The sequence below is a fragment of the Phocoena phocoena genome, chromosome 1 (assembly GCF_963924675.1).
Source record: "Phocoena phocoena chromosome 1, mPhoPho1.1, whole genome shotgun sequence".
NCBI lineage: Eukaryota > Metazoa > Chordata > Mammalia > Artiodactyla > Phocoenidae > Phocoena > Phocoena phocoena.
In genome coordinates, this window is record NC_089219.1 from 24,722,930 (window position 1) to 24,748,582 (window position 25,653).

The window sequence follows — 25,653 nt, forward strand, 5'->3', positions numbered from 1 at the left end:
TCGGGAGAAACAAATTACTCTGTAGTTTTGCTGTGAAGAAGCAACTCTGTTAAGAGCCCTGACCTGTCCAAATCCACCTCCCTGACAGTTCAGCTCACAAAACTTAACCACCCAGTGAAAAAAAGATTTGGCTCTTTAAGTGCCAATGGTATTAAGTGCTAGAGACTGGAAGTCATAAAGGGAAATTAACTGAAAACCAGAGATGGCATTACTCATTCGGGAGCAATCTATGTCTCCCAAAGTGAGAATACAATTCGCACCCTCTAGGGATGTTTTATACTCAAATCTTTATTCCCCAGGCTAGGGCCTCTATCCCCTACAAATTCTAAGTGGTGCTGCTATTTCCTGCTAATGGGTTTCTACCCAGCCTTCGAAGAAGGCACTTGGGAGGAGTGAAGAGGCTGAGGTTAGAGGAAAGCCCTTGCAGCCTCCAGGACCTTGGTTCTTCCCAATCATTGCCAACTTCTCAAGGGATTGGTAGGCTTTTAAAAGGGCAGCGTCAAAGTTCAAGCCTTGTTTCACCCCAAGCCAAGAAAGATGAGGGTGTGTGGAAGGGACTGGACTAATTGTGAGGTATGTAGCCTGGGTATTTATAAGGGATTAGGGAGTGAACCGTGATTGTGATAGAGGTGTGAAAAGTGGCTTGCAAACTATCTTTGGCCAAGTCTCTTCTGGTTAAAGGCATAACCATATCTATAATTATTGCTTAGGTCTGAAATCTGAGTCACCATTCCTTTTGAAGATCTCACTCTACTTAGTAAAGGTTCTAAGCATTCCTGCAGTAAAGGAATGCTATTTCACTTTATTTAACCCAGTCTTTCCTGAACTTATGTGAGCATGGGATCTTTATGCCCAAAGTACCTAAGATACCTGGGAAACAGTGTTCTGTGGAATACACTTTAGGAAACCTCAACCTGTAAGATAAATTATAGTACAAGCTCTCCAGCACTTGGCTCCTACTTAATTTGGCCCCATCACTAACCATGCTGAAGTTCTTTTGGTTCATGAAAACACACCAGGCTTTCAAGCCTGTGCCTGCTGTTTGTTAGAATGCACATGTTTTTTGCCTACTGGCAAAGTCCTCCTCATTCTCTAAGTCCCAATCTAAGCATAATCAATCTGTGAAACTTCCTTAACTCCCAGGAACAATAAAGTGCTTTCCATTTCCAGTGTAAAGTGAATAAACTTTATACTTTATTCACTATACTAAAAGTAATTGGTTTGACAGGTTTATCACCCTGCTGGTTCCTTCATTAATGAGTTAAATCTTGGACACGTGCTCACTTAAAACTATCCTCTTTCTTTTATAATTTAAGTAGATGATTCAGTTTGTGAGCTAAAAGTATAAAACCAAACACGTTCAGAACAGGTTGGAGGTGTGAAGACCTCTGTGTTGAGGGAGGAGATTCAGAAAAGACACACTGCGCTCTCCAGTGCCAGATGAAATTCATCAGTGCTGATCTGTGTGCCGGGCAGTCAGCCCGTGAGCCAGAGACAGTACCTGTCGTGGGGGTAGAAGGCAACTAATAGCATTTCTTAATGCCTGTCAGTTTAATAAAGACAAGCACAATGATAAAAAGAAAAGTCTTAGACAATGTCATGGCCCAGCAGCACCAAAACTTTCTCATATTCCTTTTGAGTTGAGTTTGATACAGCATTCCAGCCAATGCTATTGCTACCAGCTGAGAATGCCCCAAATCTGCCCACTTTAGGAAACCGGAGGGTAGGGACTGCTGCTCAGAAAAGTGCTTTTGGCAGGAGGCAGAGTAGACACAGACTATGTTCAGCTTCTCGGAAGTTTAAATGGACTGTATGTATCCCCTGGCCATATCATGCTCTGCTAAGATTTACAGTGGTCAAGCCTCAAAGAAAAGACAGCAATAAATCCAATCCACATGGCTCTTGTAAAAAGGCATCAATTTGGCTTTTAATACAAAATGAGTTAGAGAAACAGAGAAAGAAAATATCATACAAGTTATTGAGTTAAAAAAAGAAATCCCCAACAAATAAATTTCAGTCACATTCCCCGTCTTCAGCCTAAATTAGGAAACAGGAGACTATGCACCAACCAATGTGTGTCCCTTTGAAGAAACCTTACTTTAAAAAAAAAAAAAAAAGAAAAGAAAAAAAAAAGTCAATCCCTGAAATCTGGCAGGTGGTTTTTAAGAGGCCACTGTAAGGTTGCCTTAATGATCCTGATGAAATAGGATACTGGGATACTTGTGGTTGCTGGAATATGGCCACCTCCTCCTCGTTTCTTGCTAGTAATGATCTTCATCTGAAGGGAGGATGCTCGCTTGGGCATCATGATGCCACTTGTGCTGTCTGAGGTCTCAGGGTCAAGCAGCCTTGTGGAGTCTTCCATTCCATATCTTCACTGAATCTCTCCCATATATAGTCTCTTGTCACTGGATGCTGAGAGAACTGAGGTGAAAACAACAGAGAAGATAACTGGAAATAATGAAGGCTAAAGGAGACCTGGTGCTCAAGGGCTCTTACGTTAAGAGGCAATTTTGGTATAAAAGAGCAATTGGATTTAGCTTAAATTCCTCTCCTCTTAAACACCATTCACAGGAAACTACAGTATAGTCTGACTTTTCAATCCAAGTCCTCTCAAAACCATGAGGGTGGACTGTGCTATGGGAAATACATTATCAGGGTCTAAATCCTGATGTCCCTTGTCACTCAAACCTTAAGAAAAAGAACTTCTCAGTCATTATAGAAGAGAAGAATCAATGTCTTTGTCAGTCATTTTGTAAACGTGCGTCCGCTTGGAGAAAGTTATGTTTTCTCCTTAAATTCAAAGCTCATTATCTAGTTTAGCTAGCCAATAAAATGTTAAGTTGAAATTTATATCTGAACACTAAGAAACATCTTTTTTTTTTTTTTTTTTTTTGCGGTACGTGGGCCTCTCATTGTTGTGGTCTCTCCCGCTGCGGAGCACAGGCTCCGGACACGCAGGCTCAGCCGCTCCGCGGCATGTGGGATCTTCCCGGACCGGGGCACGAACCCATGTCCCCTGCATCGGCAGGCGGACTCTCAACCACTGCGCCACCAGGGAAGCCCCGAAACATCATTCTTTTATCCAACTACATCACTGAATCATAGACCTGAAGCAAGTAAACTCGAACTAGAAATAAACAGACTAACCAACCCCGCTTTGAGGTTAAGAAAATGGATCATTGCTCTTACCCTCACCACTTAGAACAATGGTGAGACTGTCAACGATACCCATAAAGACTGTTTAAAAGGAAATTCACATAAAACAGATGCCCACCTCTGCCTCTGTATTCTTAGGGCTCTTTAGGGAGATTCCCTCACCTTCCCTTTCCCCACAGTCAGGACAGACTTACTGATGGGTTCGTCGGGGTGGAAAGCCACTTCATTGATGGAGCCAGCGTGGCCGGGTAGCTTATACAAGATCCTCCTGCTTGTGGTATCCCACACATACACAAACCTGCAAGGTATCATGAAGAGCAAGGCTAAGGCCTCTCAGAACTGAGGATAGAGGAGAAGCATGGCTTTTTCAGGGAAATGGAAGCAACCCTTTATTTATTCAATCCGTATTTATTCAACTGTGCTCTGACGTTTAGAAACTAGGAATATAGATTTTAAATAAGGCATGGATCCTGCTCTTGAGCAACTGAGTGAAAAAATAGGAATAGCTAAAAATATCAGCATTACTGGTATTTTCAAACACAAGCTTCTGAAATAGGAAAGATCATGGAGAAGAAAGACAAACGGTTTTTCCTACAGATCCCACACAGAAATCTTCTTTAACGAGCACCCAATATAATTAGGGTGTAGTTAACTTCATATGCACCTAGGAATGTCTTAAAGGTAACCCGACTCATGGCAGGTTGGGAGACTAGGCTGTAGATCCACCTGAATTTCTTCGTACTGTATTCAAATCACAGAGCCCAGAGACGGGACAGGACATTTCTGCTATATAAACAAAACCCAAACATACACTTGATCCAAATCTTGCGTTGAATTCATGGACAGAAAGAATACTGAATTCTAGCATGGGAAGGGGCCAACAGAAACCAGCTAGTCTAAACTCATTTTACAGAAAAGAAAACTAAGGTACAGTGACTTTTCCAAGGTTACACAGTTCATTAGTGGCTCAGTGGCAGAATTAAAATGAGAACTCTTAATATATTCCGGTATTCTTTCTCTTACCACCCTCAAATACCTTGTGTCCCTTGCCATCCTCCATTCTCCCCTACCCCTGCCAAAAGAAGTTCCTTTGACCCTCAGCCTTGCTTGGGTCATTTTAAACTGAAGGTAAAATAAATAGATATTATCTTCATATGACCATGCAAAGAAAATCTGTTGGTAAATTTAAAAGGCTGGTTTTTTTCAAACAGGTTATACCAATTATTTACATATTTGTTTTGTTCAATCAACACCTAAAAGGGTACACTCATCAGCACTTCATTATAAAATACCTACTTCCGAACAACATTACACTTTTGGTCTAAAATGCAAACAAACAAGAGCTTATTAATTACACTGTTTAGCTCACAAGGGCTAGGCTCCGTAGGAACTAAATAAAAGTTCCACGCAAGATGGAAGAGAAGGAACCCCATCTGTCTACAGACTCCCTGGCTCTAATGCTCATATTTTCCTCAGTGTCTTCTTTCTTGCCATAACTGTCCTCATTAATCCATCTACAGCTATGTGGCCTACTGAAAAAGTGTATAAGTTCTGGGTTCAAGTCTCAATGCAACTATTTAATAGTTAAATAACCTTAGACATTCATTTAACTTCTCTGAGCTTCTCTTTCCTTAGTCAAATGATGGAGTAATGATGGAGACAATGTTGATCTCACAGCTTTGTTGAGAGAAATAATGAAATAATGTATGCAAAGTGCCTGGCACAGAGAATTAATGATAGCTATTGTTATGATGAATAAACGAGCAAAACAGAATCACATGAAATCAACAGGCTGAATATGAATAAATCACTCACAACAGAGAGACTGACCAGTCTTCTCGTAGTCCTTGATAGGAACTGTTGAAGGGTTTCAAATCTGAACATGAGGAGGTAGGTGAATTGCAAGTAGGGAGGAGAAATTTGCCAAATTCAGGCCAAGCTGAAAAGCAGTTTTCTGAGAAGGAACAACACATTTTCCAGGCACATAAAAGCCAGCAAAACCCCAGTGCTCCAAGGGTTTACTTTGAGGCCTCACTCTCCACGGCTGCCGATTAGATGCTAAATTTAGAGGGGTTCCTTATCCTCTCCTTACTCTGGCATGGCAACATTTGGGAGGAACCAGGCTCCTTACGTAACAGCGCTGCTTGTAGACTTGGGGCTAATTGGTGAGGTGGCCGGTGAAATGTGGCCAACCCTCAGTAGGTAGACATACAGGCTCTTCCTAGACCAGAGCCATGCTTCTACATGTAAGGTTTAAAGGAACAGTGGGGAGGGAAAGAGGGAAGAGGGGACACTGAAAGTTAGAAAGGACCAATGTCAGAAACAAACTGCTCAGAAGAAAAGCTAGGCAGATATCATTTAAAAGCTTAATTACATAGGAAAGATATATCTCTGCTGAAAATCATGTAAAAATACTTAGAATGGTTCTTACTCTGTCAGAATGTAAGACATCTTAGGCTGTGGGCCTGTTTTTCAAGGTCTTTAGAAACCTGGCAACTGAAAATCCTTTAGATTCCCTCTTCAGGGCAGCTTGCTAAACCACCAGGACTCAAACCAGCAATGTGGCATAGTTTACCTGTGCCCTTTTTCCCCCCATAAAATACTCAAATACTTGTCCATTTTTCCTGGCATTAAACATGCCAGGGAAAAAAAGTGGACTCTGGAATCTTCAGGTATGTTCAGTATTGTTCAGAAGTCAGAAAGGGTGGGACAGACCAAAGTGAGGTTTCTTTATGGTTGTGCTAGAGCCGCAAATAGGAGAAAACTGGCACGTGCTGAAAGCCCAAGCTAGCCTAGGAAAGGCTTCATGCTTATAGGATGGTGCCTGTTTTAGTCAGGTAGCAGGAAAATCTCTAAGGGGGGGAGAAAGATGGGGTTAAGCTAAAAAGGGTTAAGACACCTCCCACTGGGAGCTAAACCTAGAGTCTGCCATCAGAGGGCCTCATCATTCTTTACCATTCCACATTTGCAGCCCTAGGCACTTGAACACCCCTACTCAACCTCTGACTCCCAATTATAGGTCACCACAGACATGTTAAATACAACAGCATCAGAATGAAGAATTCTCTCCTTTCTGTTTCTCATTCATCACCTAATTCCTCAGGCAGTTTAAATTGATAGTTAAAGCTTCACAGTCTCTTAATTCAGCTCAGGGCTGGAAAGTACCTAGCCCACATGCTGCCATACCCCTCACTTAGCTATCTTGACACTTTTCCCATTGAACCCAGACCCAGCTCTGAATCATCCCCAACATAGGCAACCATTACCAATAGATGAGCTGATATGCAGGGCAAAATTTGACTACCATCCTTGAGCTAGGAATTTATTCATGTAATATTCACTAGCTGCTTACTCATTCAGAGATGAGTAAGACTCATTTCCTGACCTCTAGGAGCATATAATTTAGTAGGGGTGCCCCACTACGTTTGTCTTACTGTAAGATGTAATAAACGTTAATAAACGTTAGATGTATACAGTGTGACTACAAGCCAGAACAAAGAGCCATTAGTAATGCTTGAGAGGTAAGGGAGAGAGCGAGCCAGGAAAGTTTATAGATATAACACAGGTGATTACTGGAGAGATATAGGAGTTTGGATAATGGATTAGAGGAGATATAAGAGAGAAGCCTGAAGGCATAAGGGATGTAAGAACAGGGAAAGTTCCATGTGAGTGAAGCATTGTGGTGATGGTGGAGGAGGAGTACATGTATCTGAATGAACTGAAGCATGGCAGAAGAATCTCATGAGGGAAACTGGAGCCAGATTAGGAGTTTGAATTTTACTTTAATGGCAAAGGGAATCCAATAACCAAAGAAACTGTTTACACTCCAGGTGTAAAATGTATCCAGAGGGCAGAAATGATGTGTTTGTTTACATGATCCTTAAACTCTTCAGACCGCACACGACTTCATCTCTGAGTACAACTATAACTCTCTGTCTGCTATAGCTCAGTATCTGCACTTAATGTATTAAACATGAGAAGATACCTGCGCGGCTACATCATTCTTTACCTCATGCCCAATAATCCTTACCTGTCGGCTGAGCCAGCTGCTATCTTGCTTCCATCAGGTGACCAAGAACATCTCAGAAGATTCTATAATGATGAATAAGCAGGAATCCAATGAATATAATAATGCCCCAAACCCCTCTTTATTAGACTACAGCAGCACTAAGAGACTTTAAATTTCCTGAGTTTTTTCTTGGCTGTGCCACACGGCTTGTGGGATCTTAGTTCCCCGACCAGGGATCGAACCTGTGCCCCCTACAGTGGAGGCATGGAGTCCTAACCACTGGACCGCCAGGGAATTCCCCCTCTTAAATAGAGTTTTAATTATTCTCCTCAGCATATAATCAATAATTATCTTATATACTGTGGCCCAAGACAGCCTAATTTGATATATTTCAAACCATATAAAAACCAACTGTAGAAACTGCTTAATTTACAGTAAATTAAGAGTGGACCTGGCAACAAAATTTTATTCTGCCTACACATGGAGGCTCCCCTTGCTCCTTTATCTTGATCCTCATTAAATTTTTTGTTTATATTATAGGAAAATAAAAATAAAACCAATTCTAACAAAAGATAAAATTTGATTTATAAAGTGAAAATGAATTTTAATGGGTTCTCAAAAGAAAAATATTAGTCTATATTAACAAACTATCTGGAGGAAAAGCTGTTTTGAAGAGCTGACCTGGGATTTGAGAGTTTAGAAAAAATTTCTGTCTCTCAGAACTTGGCCTGTGGTGCTTACTGAGGGAAGGGATGTATTCTTAGGGCTCTAATAGCTGGTCACTGGGAGGATGAGGGAGGCCATCTGGGTAATAGCCATGGGAATCTGAGTCCCATATGGAACACTGATCTATGAGGGTCAAAGTTCCCAAGGAATTAAAAAGATAGGAGTGTCTTGTTGAAGCCCGAAGTCCTAAATTTGAGGGGGGCCCCATCACTATCTATGTGATTGCCTTCTTGCCTATGCTTCTATTAGTTTTATTTCTGGCAAGAACAGTTTTGATGCGGAACAGTGTTACTAGAATGCAGCCCCTTCTCAGTAGAGCTGTTGTTCCTTATCCTTAGCACCATCCTAAATGTTTCTTTGAATCAAATGGACAGTAAAATTCCTCTGCCATGCAGAACTCACCTTTTCAAAGTTGTGCACATTTCCTTGAAATATCTTCACACATCTTTCTTTGGGAGCAAATGGCCGGACATCCCAGACTCGCACTGCAAATTCAAACAAACAAAGCAAAACAGCTATCAGCCAGGGGACTCCTGAGAACCCAGCTGAAATCAGTATCATGTCAATGATAGATGCTGTTTCCTGGGTGGAGAAAGACCAACATGGTACACTGCTACCTGACAAGGCTTTTTTATTTTTCTAATGGGAACGAAATGCATCCAAGTTCTATTAACAGGGACTAAGGACACAGAGGAAAACTGAGAAGGTAGGAAGGGAAAATGTCAAACACATTGCTGGGGATCTGCAACAGAAGGTAGTTGGGTGTGACACTGATTTCAACAAAACATTCTGCAAATGATTCCTCTGCCAACCCCAAGAGTCACACCTAGCAAAGTTTCAATATGACAATCTAAATAACACTGATTACTGTGACAATCAATCTATAAAAATCAAACTCAGGACTAACCTTTTCTAATTCTGCTCATAGGAGAAACTGACAACTACCAAACTACCAAGAATTAGAAAAAGTGAATTTGATTCCAATTCTAGCTCTGCTGTATATATGGGGGATATCAGGAAAATAGTGAGGTTCTCTGTGTTTTGGTCGCCTTTATAAAACGAGAATACCACTTGCTCTTTTTTAAAAAATAAGAATATTTTAAGGGTCAAATAAAATGATACATGTGAAAGAGCTCTAAAAGATTGGCAGCAATAAACAAAACAATAAAAATAAACAAAAAATTTGTTATTTTATTGTATAGCTATAACAAGAGATTCTTATTTTTAATTTAATAACCATTTAGGGAATCTCATCTTTCCTTACTATGCACAAAGCTAGAATTAGACAATGGCAAATCTATTGAAATAGGATATAAACACCCACAGTAAGCAGTGGCCACAGCCATTGTTAACTAAAGCTAAACCTACAGTGGAATTTGAGTGATGTCATTTTATTTGACTGTGAAAAAACAACAATCCTTGAAGTCAAACAGGTATAAAAAGGTGAGGCTATGCATGAAAGTTTGCTATTCAGCTGAGAATACAGTCAGAAGGTAAGGATGTTCATTCATTCAACAAGTATTAACTGAGCACCCATTGAGTGCTAGGAAGTTTTCATTACAAAATGTCAGTGAAAACATTTTTGTCTATCAGAGGGGCAGTTCCAAACTCTCCCAATATTAAGCATATAATCCAACAGGTCATCTTTCTTTTTTGCTATAGTAAACCCACCCTCCCATCCAACAATTCAAAAATAAGCAAAGAAAGGACAAGTGTGTGTAAATCCAGAATATTGAGGTGTTTTAATGAGGACCTCTTGTCACATAGGGAAGGGAAGATAGACTGGCAGAAAGAGCACAACTGAGATATCAATAGGTCTATTGATCATCTGAGCTTGGTACTCTTTGAAAATGCTTGAGAACTGCCTTGGATGGATCTCCAGACTCATCTTCCTCAGTAAACTAATCACTATTTTTGTACCCCGCTTGAATCCATAGCCTTGGATTCATAACATACCAGAGCTGAAATGGGCCTTAAAAGTAAAGTCCAGGTCTCTTATATTATCAGTATAGAAACTGATGCCCAGAGAGGACAAATGCTATGTGCAAAGTTGCTCAGGGATTAGATGGCAGATCTGGGACTAGAATCCTGGCCTCTTGACCATCTCTTCTAAAGTTTTTTCTTTTTCTTCCTTTTATTTTTTTTTCTTTTCTTTTTTATGCCCCTGCCTCCTCCCCTCAAAAGTCAATTTTAAAAGGTTACATATTCCAAGGTATTTAAGATATAGTTCCAACAGAAAAACACAAGCTCTGCAGCAAGAGTTGTGCTGTCTCAAGATAATCAGGTTTCACAGTTCAGGCAATTCAAAATTAACTCACTATTGCCCCCAAACTGATTAAGAACTGTTCACTGGCAATTTAGAGAATCTAAAGAAGTCATATGGAAACAAAAGCATTTTGTAGGTTTGCATGTACCTCTATCAGTTAGATAATGAAAATGACTCCTGCAAAGTTAAGACAGCCGCACACATAAGGCAGTGGTGGTTGTGACACGCAGAACGAGTCGCTTAGTAATGTCAGGGTTGGTTTTTTCTTACGCTTCTGCTTAAAATATGAGCACTTTCTTGTTCCAAATAATTTTTACTAAAACCTAAAATAAGAATAAACTACATAAGGACTAAAATTCTACTGAGATGACCATGATTTAAACAAAAATCACTGGAGGTTAATGGGGAAGGCATTAAAGAAAGAACATGGTGCCTGCTTCTATTTACCCACTGCCTTTCAGAGTCTTTATATACCACCGTGTTCAAACGACAGTCTATACAGACCAATTTCTACGTAACACTATTTTTTTTTTTTTTTTTTTTTTTTTTTTTTTTTTTTATGCGTTACGCGGGCCTCTCACTGTCGTGGCCTCTCCCGTTGCGGAGCGCAGGCTCCGGACGCGCAGGCTCAGCGGCCATGGCTCACGGGCCCAGCCGCTCCGCGGCATGTGGGATCTTCCCAGACCAGGGCACGAACCCGTGTCCCCTGCATCGGCAGGCGGACTCTCAACCACTGCGCCACCAGGGAAGCCCCTACGTAACACTATTTTTAAAAGCTAAAAAATGTTCAACTTCAACTGCTGAAATTCAGAGATATCAGTTCATCAGAAATGCCTAAAGCATCCTCTGAACTCCTTTGTCCCTGATCACAACAGAAGTAAAAAAGTAAAAGATTTCCCCTAGGCCCAGATATCACATGTCCCTTAGGATCTATCTCACCAAGCAGGCAGGGAACAAATTTATTTACTTTCTTCCCTATCCACTGACTAAACATTTAAAAAAATTACTTCCCAACTGGTGTCTTATAATGCAGTGTGCTGGACATGTAAACATTGGTTTTTCTGTTCAGGCTTTTATACTTTGGGAGCAGCAGGTTCACTGCTGATGTCTTTGACATCATTGTTTCTGCCCATCAGATAGAATTCTTTGTTGGGAACAAGACTGACAAAATGAGCAAGGTGGCTGGACATGGCATAAAAAGGCTGAAATTGCAGCTATATCCCAGGCATCTTCTTGGTTGAAGACACGCACCTCAAGCTTTTTGAAATGGTCATCTGTTATGTCATCAGCTCAGGAAAATAGCAAGTGCAAATTCCAGCATTGCCTCTTCCTGGGCAGGGAGGTCAGACTTTCTCCAGTTCACACAGACCTGGTCAGAGAGCACTGGGTTCTTTGAGAAGACCCTGTACCGGGCACTGTGGACAACCACGCTATAAGAGCACCTGTCAGCCAGGCTGGTTACCACAATGATGAGTTCCTTGTCAGCTTTGCTGAGCTGGCCTGTTTCCTTGTTACAGATGGCACTGTAGTAAGCAAAGAAGGCTCTGAATTCCAATGGCCGGTGACACAACACTTAAATACATTTGTTAAAAATCCTGTCTTCTTTTCTATCTCCTCCATGAGCTCTACAATATCAAAAGGCAGGTCCTCTTTGTAGTAAATGGGGCAACGGGCTGATGGGTTTGGACTTCTCTTCCTGCTGAGTCTCATAAATGTGCAAGTTCAGGGTCATCATAAGGCAACTTTTTCCAAAACCTATTTGTCACAGGCAAAGAAGAGACATCTGCCTCACAACGCCGAGGCAGCAAAGCATCGACATGGTGGCATGTGGCGTGGAGGCCAGGCTGCCTTCCCATGCACCCAGCCCTCTGGGCCTAAAGTTTTTTCTATTACAACCTGTTTTCCTAATTGTCCTGGTGGATACCTGCAAGCCAACCTGGACTCTTTCCTTGGACCCTCATTTACCCAGCACACATTTCTAGTTTCTAATGCCTACTTTCTTTAGGGTCTACGGTGACTGGGCACTGGGAGAGCTTTCCTTTCCAAAGTTACCTGTATTGTCCATTGCATTGGACAAGAGGTAAGAGCCTTCAGAGCTTAAACTCAGGCCAGTCACTGAATCTGCATGGCCTCTCATCGTGTAGGTCAGCTTATTTTGGCGCAGGTCCCAGACCTGCAAAACAAAACAAGGCAGCACTCCCAGAAAATCAAATTGTGAACAGGAAAGAAATAGTTATTAAAGAGTCAACTGCCTGGGAAAATTGGTATCCCTTCTTAATCTGCCTCTGGGCCAAGCATTACTTTACCACAAAATATAGGATTTCTACCAAAGAAGAAAAAACTCTTGCCTTTCTAAAACAGAGTCAAAGTTACTAAGTTTGACTAGAAAAATATGAACTAATGAATGTCAAATATTAAGATCAAGTTTAACAAAAAATAATAGAATTTAAAGAGGTTATTTTCAATTCATAACAAAATATATTAGGAATTAAAAAACAAAGTAGCATTTAAAACACTTAAACTATGATTCTTAGCAACTAAAAATAAACTATTATAACTGTATAAAAACAAGTAAACAAGTCATTTGACAAAGGCATTATGATTGCATGTAAAATGCATATAACAAGGTAATATGCAAAAATACAGAGGCTTAAAATTTTTCATTTAACGTCATAACATGTATACAATGGAAAAGCATATTTATTAAAAGAAAAATAAATTGTAGGTTCACTGTTCCCTGGGTAGGAAAGGTAAGAGAAACAGTTCAGCTGAAAATAACCTAATGTCAGACAGAAAAAATAAATTGTTCATTAAGTTATGGCTCATAAACACACTGTAACACTATGAGCTCTCATGCTAGCATTCGAAGAGCAGAGTGGAAGGAGTGAGCATTTAGGGTCAGACCGAACCAGTCTTTGCAACTTAAGAGTTATGTATCACTGGGCCACTAACCCTCTCTGAGCCTGTTTCTGTCTGTAAGATGGGGATAACATTTACTTCTTATGGCTGTTGTGAGGATTACAAATAGAATGCCTAGTACACAGCAGGCCCAATAATAATTGGTAGCTATTATTAAGCAACTCCTACAAATATTCTGAAGATCAAATGTAAAAATGTTTATAAAATAATCTATTATTAAGCAAAGAAGGAAAATACAAAAAGTCTATATTTACATAGACTGAAACTATGTAAAAATATATTAAAGGCAATAGAAATAGTCTGGAATGTCATATGGAAAAAGAACAGCAATTTTGTTAAGATCATTGTTATTATATAAAATTTCACCCAAATTCGACTCAGTACTGACACATAGTTTTTCTAAATGAAACAATTTTCTGCTGTCCCTTTAAGCAAGGCACCTTCCTCATCTAGAAATGAGTTTGATGTTGTATGTCAAAGTAATACATAAGGCAGACAACTCCACTTCCCCCATCAATAATTCATGTGTGGAACCCAACACACTTCATATACAATCATTTTTGTGTCAGGATGTTTGTTGCCTCAATAATTAAGGAAGCTTGAAGTGGCTGACATTTTTTTTGTTCAAGCTATTGTTCCTCCTCTTCAGAGAAGGCATTGTTGAAATCTTTAGCTTTTTAGGAGAGAATGTAATTCATCATCCCTCACAACACTTGGGTGCTCCTTCCAGACTTTTCTCTTTGAGGCCTGCACATGCTGTTTTGCAGAGCCAAAACGTATCTGGGATTTGCCAAAGAAGAGTGAGTAGGGCACTAATTTAAGCAAAATATTTTGCAGATGTCCTAATCAGCTGTTCAGTGAATGTTTGGGCATCTGATTAGTGGCAGGCGCTGCTGCAGATAAAAGAGATGTTGTCCCTGTTCTCAAGGAGCTAAAAAAGTGATGAGAGGCCTGGAAAGGAGGCAGTAGCCAAGACAGCAGAGGGATTAATGTTCCCATGGTACATGGATGGGAGGGAGAAAGGGGTTTCACAGACTTGAGCAGGATATGGAAAAAGGAGATCTTTGTTTGTTTATTTGTTTGCCGTACCACGCAGCTTGTGGGATCTTAGTTCCCTAGTCAGGGTTGGAACCTGGGCGCATGGCAGTGAGAGCGCAGAGTCCTAACCACTGGACCACCAGGGAATTCCCAAGAGGTTGTTGGGTTTTTTTAAAAAATTTATTTATTTAATTTATTTATTTTTGGCTGCGTTGGGTCCTCGTTGCGCATGGGCTCGCTCTAGTGATGGTGAGCAGGGAACACTCTTTGTATGGTGTGTGGGCTTCTCATTGCGGTGGCTTCTCTTATTGTGGAGCACAGGCGCTAGAGCGCAGGCTCAGTAGTTGTGGTGCACAGGCTTAGGTGCTCAGCTGCATGTGGGATCTTCCCGGACGAGGGATCGAACCCGTGTCCCCTGCACTGGCAGGCGGATTCCTCAACCACAGCGCCACCAGGGAAGCCCCTAAGAGGTATTTTTTATTTAGACAAAATAGAAGGGTATTCCCAGGCAAAGATAATGCATGAAAGCAGAGAGGCATGAAAAAATTACTGAGTTGTAGGGAATTAGGCAAAGAGAGGCAGCAGACAATGCTTGAGTGATAGGCAGGCAAAGGGCAGCTCATGAAAGGTTCTGAATGACTGGCTTGGATTTGATCTCCCTCACTGGGGAGCCACAGAAGGGTTCAGAGTAGTGGAATGAGTTGGCCAGATTCCAGAAAGATCCTTCTGGCCCAGATAATCGGAAAGGATGAGAGCAGAGGTGGGAAAATCTATCTTTACCCACTACCTTAAAAAAAATCATCAACTAAACTCCCATTCTGACTAGAGCTCAGGATTACAAGCAATGCCAAAGAATTGCCAATCAGATCTTCAAGTCATTAAGAAGAAGCACATTTTCTTCTTTTATTCATTTTCCTCTGACTCCACAATTCTATGCCCAGGAAGAAAATCCCAAGAGGTTGGCAGGAACAGTATATTTGCTCACAAACATATAGAGAATTTGCTCACTCCAGATTTTAAAAGGGGCTTCCATTCCCTGTTTGCTTCCCCCCTTTCTCAGAATAGGCAGTGTATCTGAGAGACAGAAGCAAACAAAAACCAGGCTAGTCAGGAGTACTTCCTAAGGTAGTAAGGCAGTAGGGATTTGTCAAGCAAATGCTCAAGGCTGGTAAGCCCCTGACTGCTTAAAGGGTACTTGTTAACTGACTAGAGGCAATTTGATAGAGGCAATTGGCAGGGGATACGGGTTGGGTTCAAGCCCAGGCCATAGCTACTGAAGCCCACACTCCGCAATGAGAAGCCTGCGCACCACAACAAAGAGTAGCCCCCGCTCGCCACAACTAGAGAAAGCACGCACAGAGCAGCGAAGACCCAACGCATGCATGCATGCATGCATACATACATAAATATTTTTAAAAAGAGTCTTTCTGGGTCCAAGGGCAGTTACTCACTCCTAAGCATGTCAGAACAGGATGTTGTTAAATAGGGAGAAGACTGAAATTCTATGGTCTCACATCTCTCAAGTACACCCTTTAGTTATACAAGAGCAAAATGAAGCCAAATAGCTATAGCAACCTGATTTCAAATTATTAACTACTGTCGCCAAAAAACAATCTGGCGACCTGTATCCAAAATGTGAAACATCCTTGTATTTGTTAACACATTAATTTTCATCTAGAAATCTATTCTGAGAAAGTAACTAAATATGGAAAAAGCTTCACACACAAATATGTTGGATACAGCAGCATAATTTGTGATAGTGATACATATGAAATAGACTAAATGTTCAGTATATTGATTGCTGCTTACTACATTATGGAATATTCTAAAAATAAAATATCTAGAATACTCTAATATTCTAGATGATGGTAGCTGACATGTGCTGAACACTTACTATGTAACTGCCATGTTGCTAAGAATATTATATTTTTTACCTCATTTAATCCATGTAACAACTGTATGAGGTAGGCTGATTATTCCCATTTAGAGATAAGAAATGGAAACTCAGAGAGGTTAAATAACTTTCTTAAGATAACATAGCTAGGAATTAAGTGGCAGAATCAGAAAAATGATCTTAAGTTCTGGGGATGTTATGTACATCATGGTGACTAAAGTTAACAATACTGCATTGTATATTTGAAAGTTGCTAAGAAAATAGATCTTAAAAGTTCTTATCACAAGAAAAAATATTCTAACAATGTGAAGTGATGGATGTTAACTAGAATTCTAAAGTTACTCATTTTGTGTTATATAAGTCATTATGCTGTATACTGAAAACTAATACAGTGTTATAAGTCAATTGTATCTCAATAAAACTAAAGAAAAAAAGAAACAGAAAAATGATCCTAACTACAACGCTAAGAAGAAAATAAGATCAGAGTGATGTGATGGAGAGCAACTAGAAGGAGGGCCTAGTTTCATCTAAGAAATCCTCTCTACAGATATGTCTGAGCTGACATTTGAAGACAAGACTAAGCCAGCCATGGCAGTATCTCGTGTCGGGGGTTCCAGACAAAGTAGTAGCTATATGTTACTAAGTGAAAAGAGCATCATATAAAATTTTATCTGAACATTAAGACATTTACATACAAAACACCATGGCACAGAAAGAGACTGAGAGGAAATAAACTGAAATATCAAGAGTGACTAAATCTGAATGATGAGACTATGAGTGACTTTTTTCCTACTTTTTCTAAACTTTCTTCAATGAACAAATGATCATTTTTACTACTAAAAACATTTAAATTGTAATAAATAATTTTATCTCAATTTTTAATAATTTTATTCCCAATAAAGTTGATTTATTAACCATACATTTAAATGCATTTTTACATCTCTGCAAAACTTTTAAGGAAAGCCTACCCTGATTTTTAGCTCATACTGTAAACAGCACACAAACATGGAGTTCCCAATGCTGACAAGAGAACATAATGATCCAGAGCAGGTACATGATAAGAATGCTCGAGTTTTTAGAATACTGTGTGCATTTCTAATAAAAAAAAAATCCCTGAAAATGAGCACTGGCAGAAAAACTTGAACGTTTGTGGACAGAATAATAACTTTTTAGTTTAGAAAGATAAAGACTACAAAGCTATGATATGATCCAACAACCCCACTCCTGGGCATACATCAGGAGAAAACTCTAATCTGAAAAGATACATGCACCCAATGTTCACAGCAGCACCATTTACAACAGCCAAGACATGGAAGCAACCTAAATGTTCAACAACAGATGAATGGATAAAGAAAATGTGGTATATTATATAATGTAGTATCACTCAACCATAAAAAGAATGAAATAATGCCATTTGCAGTAACATGGATGGACCTAGATATTATCATACTAAGTGAAGTAAGTCAGAAAGGGAAAGACAAATACCATATGATACATCACTTACATGTGGAATCTAAAATATGACACAAATGACCTTATTTACAAAACAGACTCACAGACATAGAAAACAAATTTATGGTTACCAAAGGGGAAAGGGAGTTGGGGAGGGATAAATTAGGAGTTTGGGATTAGCAGATATAAACTACTATACATAAAATAAACAACAAAGGTCCTACTGTACAGCACAGGGAACTATACTCAATATCCTGTAATAAACCATAATGTAAAAGAATGAGAAAGAATATATATGTACAACTGAATTACTTTGCTGTATACCAGAAACTAGCACAACACTGTAAATCAACTATATTTCAATTAAAAAAAAAAAAAGGTTACAAAGCTATGATGTAGAGTTATCAATTGCCGTACTCATGGGACTATATTTATATATTACTCATATTTGAGATATATTTGGATTTCAGAAAAAAAATTGGTATATATCAAAAGACAAAGACTGAGATTAGCTATCTGAAAAAAAGCTGATCCTAAGAGAAGGTATAACATATAACGTGTGTCTGAGAAGACACGGAAAACCTTCAAAACCTAAAAAGGGACTCAGTTCCCTTCAGGACTATGGTACAACTGAATATATTTGTTTATAAAACGCCCTGGAACAGTCTACACAAAGAGCCCGGAATAAGCCACACTACTTGTGGTAAGAAGACATTACTGACACAAGAGTATCAGGCTAGTCTATCCCCACAGTAGATATGAAAAGATCAAATTCTCATAGTTTAAATTTAAAAAGCCAGTCTCAAAAGGTTACATATTGTATGATTCCATTCATATGAAATTCTAGAATAGGAACTATAGGACAAGGAACATTATCAATGGTTGGTAGGGGTTAGGGATGGGCAGAGGGTTTGACACAGAGGAGCATTATGAAGATTTTTGGGGTGATGGAAATTGTTCTGTACTGTTTGTGGTAGTTACATGAATCTGCACAAGCATTAAAATTCATAGAACTGTACACTAAAAAAAGGTTAATTTCATAGTATGTAAATTTAATAACTTAAAAATATGAAAATTATCATAGCTAGATGACACTAATCCACTTTTATGTGTATTAGAGCCCTCTAGTGATTCTAATGATAGTGGGCCCCCAAACTTCACTCAGGGAAATAATGCATTAGCTATTAAGATGATCTAATTAAGCCCCCATGTTCTGACTGTACATTCTCCAAATAGTTATAGGGTGGAAAAGGGATGTGAAGCTGAATTTTGGAAATGGTGAATTTTGAAGTACTTATGAGACATCCAAGTGGGGGATGCTGAGTAGCTGGTTGTACACATGGGCCTGGAGCTGAAGATCTGGGTTGAGAACAGACTCATCTGAACAGAAATGACAATTAAAGTCACAGAATTAGATGAGACTTGTCCAGGGAAAGGTATATATAAGAAGAGCATCTAGTTAAGAACCTGGGGGAATAATGACATTTAAAGAATGCATAGAGAGAATAGCTTGTAGAGGTATCTGAGGAAGGATATGCCTGATGGAAGGGGTAGGAAAGCATATTGTTAGAGCCAGTTTAAAAAACAAACAAAAAAGGACTAAAAGGATCTACTGGGTTTAGTAACAGAGAGATCACTGGTGGCCTTGAAGAGAACACTGTCAATAAAACAGTGGAGGCAGAAGCCAGACTGCTGAGGCGTGGTCAGAAGATAGGGAACTGAGGAATGGAATGGAGATAAGGCATTAGAGACAGTGAGTGTGGGAAATATTCAGGGGATTTCTCACAGGTATTAAATAAGAGCAGGACTCTGGAACCAAACTCTGCATTTTGAACTGAGGTCTCATCGCTTATTAGCTGTATAGCCTCGGGTTATTGTGCCTCTCTTAGCTCAGTTTCTTCGCTGGTAAAACGGCATTAGTAGTACTTATTTCAAAGGATTGTTGTGAGGCTTAAATGAATTAATAATGTAAAGCTCCAAGAACAATGTCCGACACAGTTAAGTATTAGAGGATAATGATAACACTATTATCATAACCACTATCACCATCTTTCAAGAAGTCTGGCTGGGGCTTCCCTGGTGGCGCAGTGGTTGAGAGTCCGCCTGCCGACGCAGGGGACACGGGTTCGTGCCCCGGTCTGGGAAGATCCCACATGTCGCGGAGCGGCTAGGCCCGTGAGCCATGGCCGCTAAAGCCTGGGCGTCCAGAGCCTGTGCTCCACAACAGTGAGAGGCCCACGTACCACAAAAAAAAAAAAAAAAAAAAAGAAGTTTGGCTGTAAAGGGGAAGATTGACAGGGCAATAACAAGAGAATGTGGAACTGAAGGAAGACTCCTTACCCCACCAAGAGAAGACCTGAGCATAATGAAATGCTAATGAGAAGCAATACAGTTGTTTAAAAATATAGGATCTGGGGGACTTCCCTGGTGGTCCAGTGGCTAAGACTCTGCGCTCCCAACGCAGGGGGCCCGGGTTTGATCCCTGGTCAGAGAACTAGATCCCACATGCCACAACTAAAGATCCCGAGTGCTGCAAGGAAGATCCCGAGTGCTGCAACTAAGACCCAGCACAGCCAAATAAATAAATAAATATTAAAAAAAAAAAATATATATATATAGGATCTGGGAAAATTGATGGCATGAGATCCCAGAGACAGGAAAAAAAGGTTGAAATCCTTCCATTTAAGGGACTACCTTTAGACAAAAGGACATTCCATCCATAGTAACAGCAAAGGAGGCAAGAAGAGATGGGAATACAGTACAATTTCTAGGTAGAGACAACATAAGTTGAGTATTTACCCAGCAGTTACTAGTCTCAGAAGGTAAGCAGAAGGTAAGTCAAAGTCTTTGAAATACCTAAGGAAGCCAATAAGTAAAAGCAGACACAAACTGAGTGGCCTCCCCCCGCCCCCACACATTTCATATTTACTGGCATTTGCTATGTCCAAAAACTCTGCGAGGTGCTCCAATGAATTTGGCTCATTCAATTCCCATGACAACCCTATGAGATAGATATTATTATTACTCCTGGTGCACACATGATGAAACAGAGGCTGAAAGAACTAGTGTGAAGTCACAAAAAACTAGAAAATAGTGGAACTGAGAACAGACCCCAAGTCAATTACTTGAAAGCCTGAGCTACACTGTACTGCCTCTAGACACTGTAGTCTATTGCCTCTTTCTCCAACATCATTACCATCTCACATTCTTAGCTATGGACCCCCCAAAACTTCCTTTCCATAGTCTCAAAAAGAAAGACACACTGAGAGATTAGGGTACAGAATCACAAATTGATTTACTGCTATCTCATGAGGCCAATGCACATTTTAAAAAAAAGTTTCAAATGCCTCTACGCAGGGAATGCACCCTTCATTTTTCGGAGTTCCCACACAGGGACTTCCCACTTCACATTAACTGCCTACTCCCTAACGGCATTTACATGAGCTATAATGCAATCCTGACTTAGGAAGTCAATGAAGACAGGACAGAAGGAAAATAAGTTCTAATTTATCTTCCATTTAGTTGGCATAAAGTGCAAAGCTAAGAAGTTTGGAAAGATTTACCTCTGTGAATGGAGATAGGTGAAAGGTAAATGTAAGATAAACATCTAACATACCTTGATATCGTTGTCTATTCCACCAGAAATAATCTGATCACTTGTGTCATTGAAGGTCACAGCTAACACTTGGTAGGTGTTCTGAAATGTCTGGATCGCTGCTTTCTTACGGATGTCCCAAAGCTGAAAAAGAGGACAAGAGAGTCTATAGTAACAGCAATTGCACAGTATACCCCTAAATCCAAGGACTGTGGAGATGAAAACATCTGTAATGGGGACCCTGTTCAGAAACTTGTCTGAATATCCCATTAATATGGTGAGAAGTGACTATAATTTTGCCAACATATCTGAAGGTTGGTGGAACAAATCACTTTGGTTATATTTTCAGTCTCCTTTGTTAAAGTTTGAATAAACATAGTTAATTAACATGCCCTCAGAGTGGAAATCTTCACCTCGCTTATTAGTTCATATGTTCTTAGTACACCAAGGATATTAGACCAGTGTTTTCGAACTGTAGATCTTAATTCATTAGTGGGCTACAACTTACATTTAAAAAATATGTATGGAGAGGAGGTTACATCAGTGAAAATGGCAGAGTAGCGAATGCTCAAAGGTTATCCCTCTACAAAAGCAGAGAAATACCCAGCAAAAAAACCTGTCAGAACCAACTTTATCAGAATTCTAGAAACTAAAGTTTACAGCAACTAGGTGAATACTTATTGAGGACAAAAACCACCTGGGTCCTAGTAAGACAGTTTTGTAGCATTTTAAGTTATCCAGGCTCCATCCCTACTCGGCAATAGTTTTGAAGACAACAGCCTACATTCCTAGTATAGGTTCCTAAGTACCCAAGGAAGAATGGACCTTATTTCTCATTTTCAAAGAATTGTAGGTTTAAATATTAAAAACAAAATTTTTTCTTTTTTGGGACCTGTTTGGTGGCTCCCTGATGGCTGAGCTCAAAGGGTTTGACTTTATTTTGCCTAACTTGGAACTCTCCCAGGGCAGAAGCAATTGTCCAAAACATTTAAAGACAAATGCATGAGCCTCTGCTGAATGGGGCAAGGGATAAACAGCAAACAGGAAAGGCTGGGGAATGAGACAGTTTGGAGAATAAGGGCTTTGAAAAGCTTTGACATATTTTTGCAACTCTAGAAGGCCACTTGCATGCCATGGCTGGGCACATGCTTAGGAAAGACCTGAGAAGGCCCTAAGCTCTCAACCTCTTGCTGACCACAAGCAGGAAGTGAAGGCTAATACAGAGTTGTAAACTGCCTGGCTGAGAGGTGATAGCAGGCCCCAACACACCCACAGAGCCAATCTACAAAGACTGGAAGAGTCCTCCCTGCCCCCGCAGGTATTTAGGGATATCTCTGCTGAATTGTCAGTGAACCACTAAGCTGGTGAAACAGAGATTTCAGTGTCTATACATGACAAAGAATACAGAGTTTACAAAACTAGTTCAGAAAATTCACTAAATAAACAATAGCTTCAAAAAGGAGCAACAGGGCTTCCCTGGCAGTGCAGTGGTTAAGAATCCGCCTGCCAATGCAAGGGACATGGGTTCGATACCTGGTCCGGGAAGATCCCACATGCTGCGGAGCAACTAAGCCTGTGTGCCACAACTACTGAGCCTGCACTCTAGAGCCCGCGAGCCACAACTACCGAGCCCATGTGCTGCAACTACTGAAGCCCGCGCGCCTAGAGCCTGTGCTCCACAACAAGAGAAGCCAGCACAATAAGAAGCCCGCACACTGCAACAAAGAGTAGCCCCCACTCGCCGCAACTAGAGAAAAGCCTGCGTGCAGCAGCAAAGACCCAATGCAGCCAAAAATAAAATAAATAAATTTATTTAAAAAAAAAAAAAGGAGCAACAACAGGGACTTCCCTGGTGTTACAGTGGTTAAGAATCCACCTGCCAATGCAGGAAAATGGGTTCAATCCCTGGCCCGGGAAGATCTCACATGCTGCAGAGCAACTAAGCCCATGCGCCACAACTACTGAGCCCTTGCACCATAACTACTGCAGCCCACGCACCTAGAGCCTGTGCTCCGCAACAAGAGAAGCCGCCGCGAGAAGCCTGCAAACCGCAATGAAGACCCAACACAGCCAAAAATAAAATAAATAAATTTATTAAAAAAAAAAAAAAAGAGCAACAACAGACTCTGGAGAGCATCTAATTACCAGAGTTGCCACACTATAATACTCAAACGTTCAGTTTTCAACAAAAAATTATGAGGCATGAAAAGAAGCAAAAAAGTATTGCCCATACAGAAGAAAAAAACAGTCTTTCAACAAATGGTGCTGGGACAAGTGGATAACTACATGCAAAAGAATGAAGTAGACCCTTACCTCACACATGCAAAAATTAACTTGACATGGATCAAAGACCTAAATGTAAAAGCTAAAATCATAAAATTCTTAGAGAGAAACGTAGGGGTAAATCTTCATGACCCTGAATTTGGCAATGAATTATTAGATATGACACCAAAAGCACAAGTGACAAAAGAAAACAGATAAATTAGACTTCATAAAAATTAAAGACTTTTGTATATTAAAGGATATTTATCAAGAAAATGAGAAGACAACCAACAGTGGGAGAAAATATTTGCAAAACATATATCTGATAAAGGTCTAGTATCCAGAATAAATAAATCTTATAATTTATAAGATGTATAAATAAATATAAATAATCTTATAATTTAGCATCAAAACCACAAAGAGCCCAATTAATAAATGGGCAAAAGGACCCGAGTAAACATTTCTCTTTAGAAGATATAAGCACATAGAAAGACGCTCAATATCACAAATTATTTGGGAAATGCAAGTCAAAACAATAATTAGGTATCACTTCACACTCACTAGGATGGTTATAATTAAAACACACAAACACAGAAAATAACAAGTATTGGTGACGATATGGAGAAATTAGAACCCTTACACACTGCTGTTGGGAATATAAAATGATGTGGCTGTTATGGAAAAGTCTGGACGTTCCTTATTAAACAAAGAGTTACCATATGACTCAGTAGTCCCACTCCTAGATATATACCCAAGAGAAACGAAAACAGTTGTTCAAACAAAAACTTGTACATGAATGTTTGTAGCAGAATTGTTCATGATAGGTAAAAAAGTAGAAACAACTCAATATCCATCAACCGAGGAATGGATAAGCAAAAGATGGTATAGCTATACAGTGGAATATTATTTAGCCATAAAAAGGAATGAAGTACTGATAACAATACAACATGGATGAACCCTGAAACCATACGCTGAGTGAAAGAAACCAGACACAAAAGGCCGTATACCGTATGATTCTATTTATATGAAATGTCCAGAATAGGCAAATCCACAGAGACAGAAATAGATTAGTAGTTGCCAGGAGCTGGAAGGTAGAGGAAAAGTAATGACTTGCTTAATGGGTATGGGGATTCTTTTGGGGGATGATGGAAATGTTCTAGTATGGGATTGTGGTGATGGTCACACAACACTGTGAATGTACTAAATGTCACTGAATTGTACACTTTTTAAAAGGTTAAAACAGTGGATTTCATGTGAATTTTACCTCAATTTAAAAAATTATGGGAGATATCAGAGAATGTCACATATAGAATGGGTTGGTTCATTCACATATAAGACACACTGAAAGGAATATATATTAGACCATAGTATAAAATGTATTCCTTAATGTTGGTTGTGATAAAAATATTTAAAAGTTACTGTGCATAAACTACCTAGATGAGGAAACTAAAGCTCAAAGAAGGAAATGACTTGATGAAGAATACCTAGGAAGTCAACAGCAAAATGAGGACTAGATTTTAGTACTGTTTGATTCTATTACGTTAACATTGCATTAATTTAAAAGTACCAAAACGTGTGCTCATTCCTTATAATAACTAAAGTAATATATGCTTGTGTAAAAAAATTAACATTTTTTTTTAGTTCTGTTTTTTTTTTGGCCATCCCTCGCAGCTCGTGGGAACTTAGTTCCCTGACCAGGGATTGCAACCGGGCCCTCCGCAGTGAGAGCGTGGAGTCCTAACCACTGGACCACCAGGGAATTCCCAACACTTACTTTTAATGGGGGCTTGATTCATTAATAATAGAAGAGGAAGAAAGATGAAGATTAGGTATAACAACTCTAGATTCTCATACTCCAACTAACCAATTTGTTTCTATTTTTTTTTAAATAATAAACTTATAATACAACATGGGTCTACATTTTTAAAGTGTGGATAGTAGGTCCTAAATATGGTTCAGTAAATGACTGACAGACTTGAGAAGAACCATGAGGAAATGTCTTAAGACTATGGGTCATTTCATTCAGAAGAGAAAGACTTTGGGGTGATTATGTTCTAGGTTTTAATTTATTTTTTTTTGCGGTACACGGGCCTCTCACTGTTGTGGCCTCTCCCGTTGCGGAGCACAGGCTCCAGACGCGCAGGCTCAGCGGCCATGGCTCATGGGCCTAGCTGCTCCACGGCATGTGGGATCTTCCCGGACCGGGGCACGAACCCATGTCCCCTGCATTGGCAGGTGGACTCTCAACCACTGCGCCACCAGGGAAGCCCCTGTTCTAGGTTTTAAAGGGTTTTCATAAAAAAAAGGAATCAACCATGGAATCATAGTAAAGG

General features: G+C 39.8%; 1 protein-coding gene across 1 annotated transcript in view; it reads right to left on the bottom strand.

The window, feature by feature from the left end:
* Positions 1–1,902: 1,902 nt before the first annotated feature.
* The window catches only part of SNRNP40 (small nuclear ribonucleoprotein U5 subunit 40), a 37,735-nt gene continuing 13,984 nt past the window's right edge, over positions 1,903–25,653 (bottom strand). Inside the window, exons 5-10 of the mRNA XM_065881137.1 lie at positions 21,080–21,202; positions 12,213–12,333; positions 8,297–8,379; positions 7,190–7,251; positions 3,354–3,457; positions 1,903–2,424 (exon numbers count right to left, since the gene is read on the bottom strand). Coding sequence (XP_065737209.1) covers positions 2,375–2,424; positions 3,354–3,457; positions 7,190–7,251; positions 8,297–8,379; positions 12,213–12,333; positions 21,080–21,202 — 543 coding nt within the window. The 3' untranslated portion in view covers positions 1,903–2,374. The remainder of the gene's footprint in view (positions 2,425–3,353; positions 3,458–7,189; positions 7,252–8,296; positions 8,380–12,212; positions 12,334–21,079; positions 21,203–25,653) is intronic.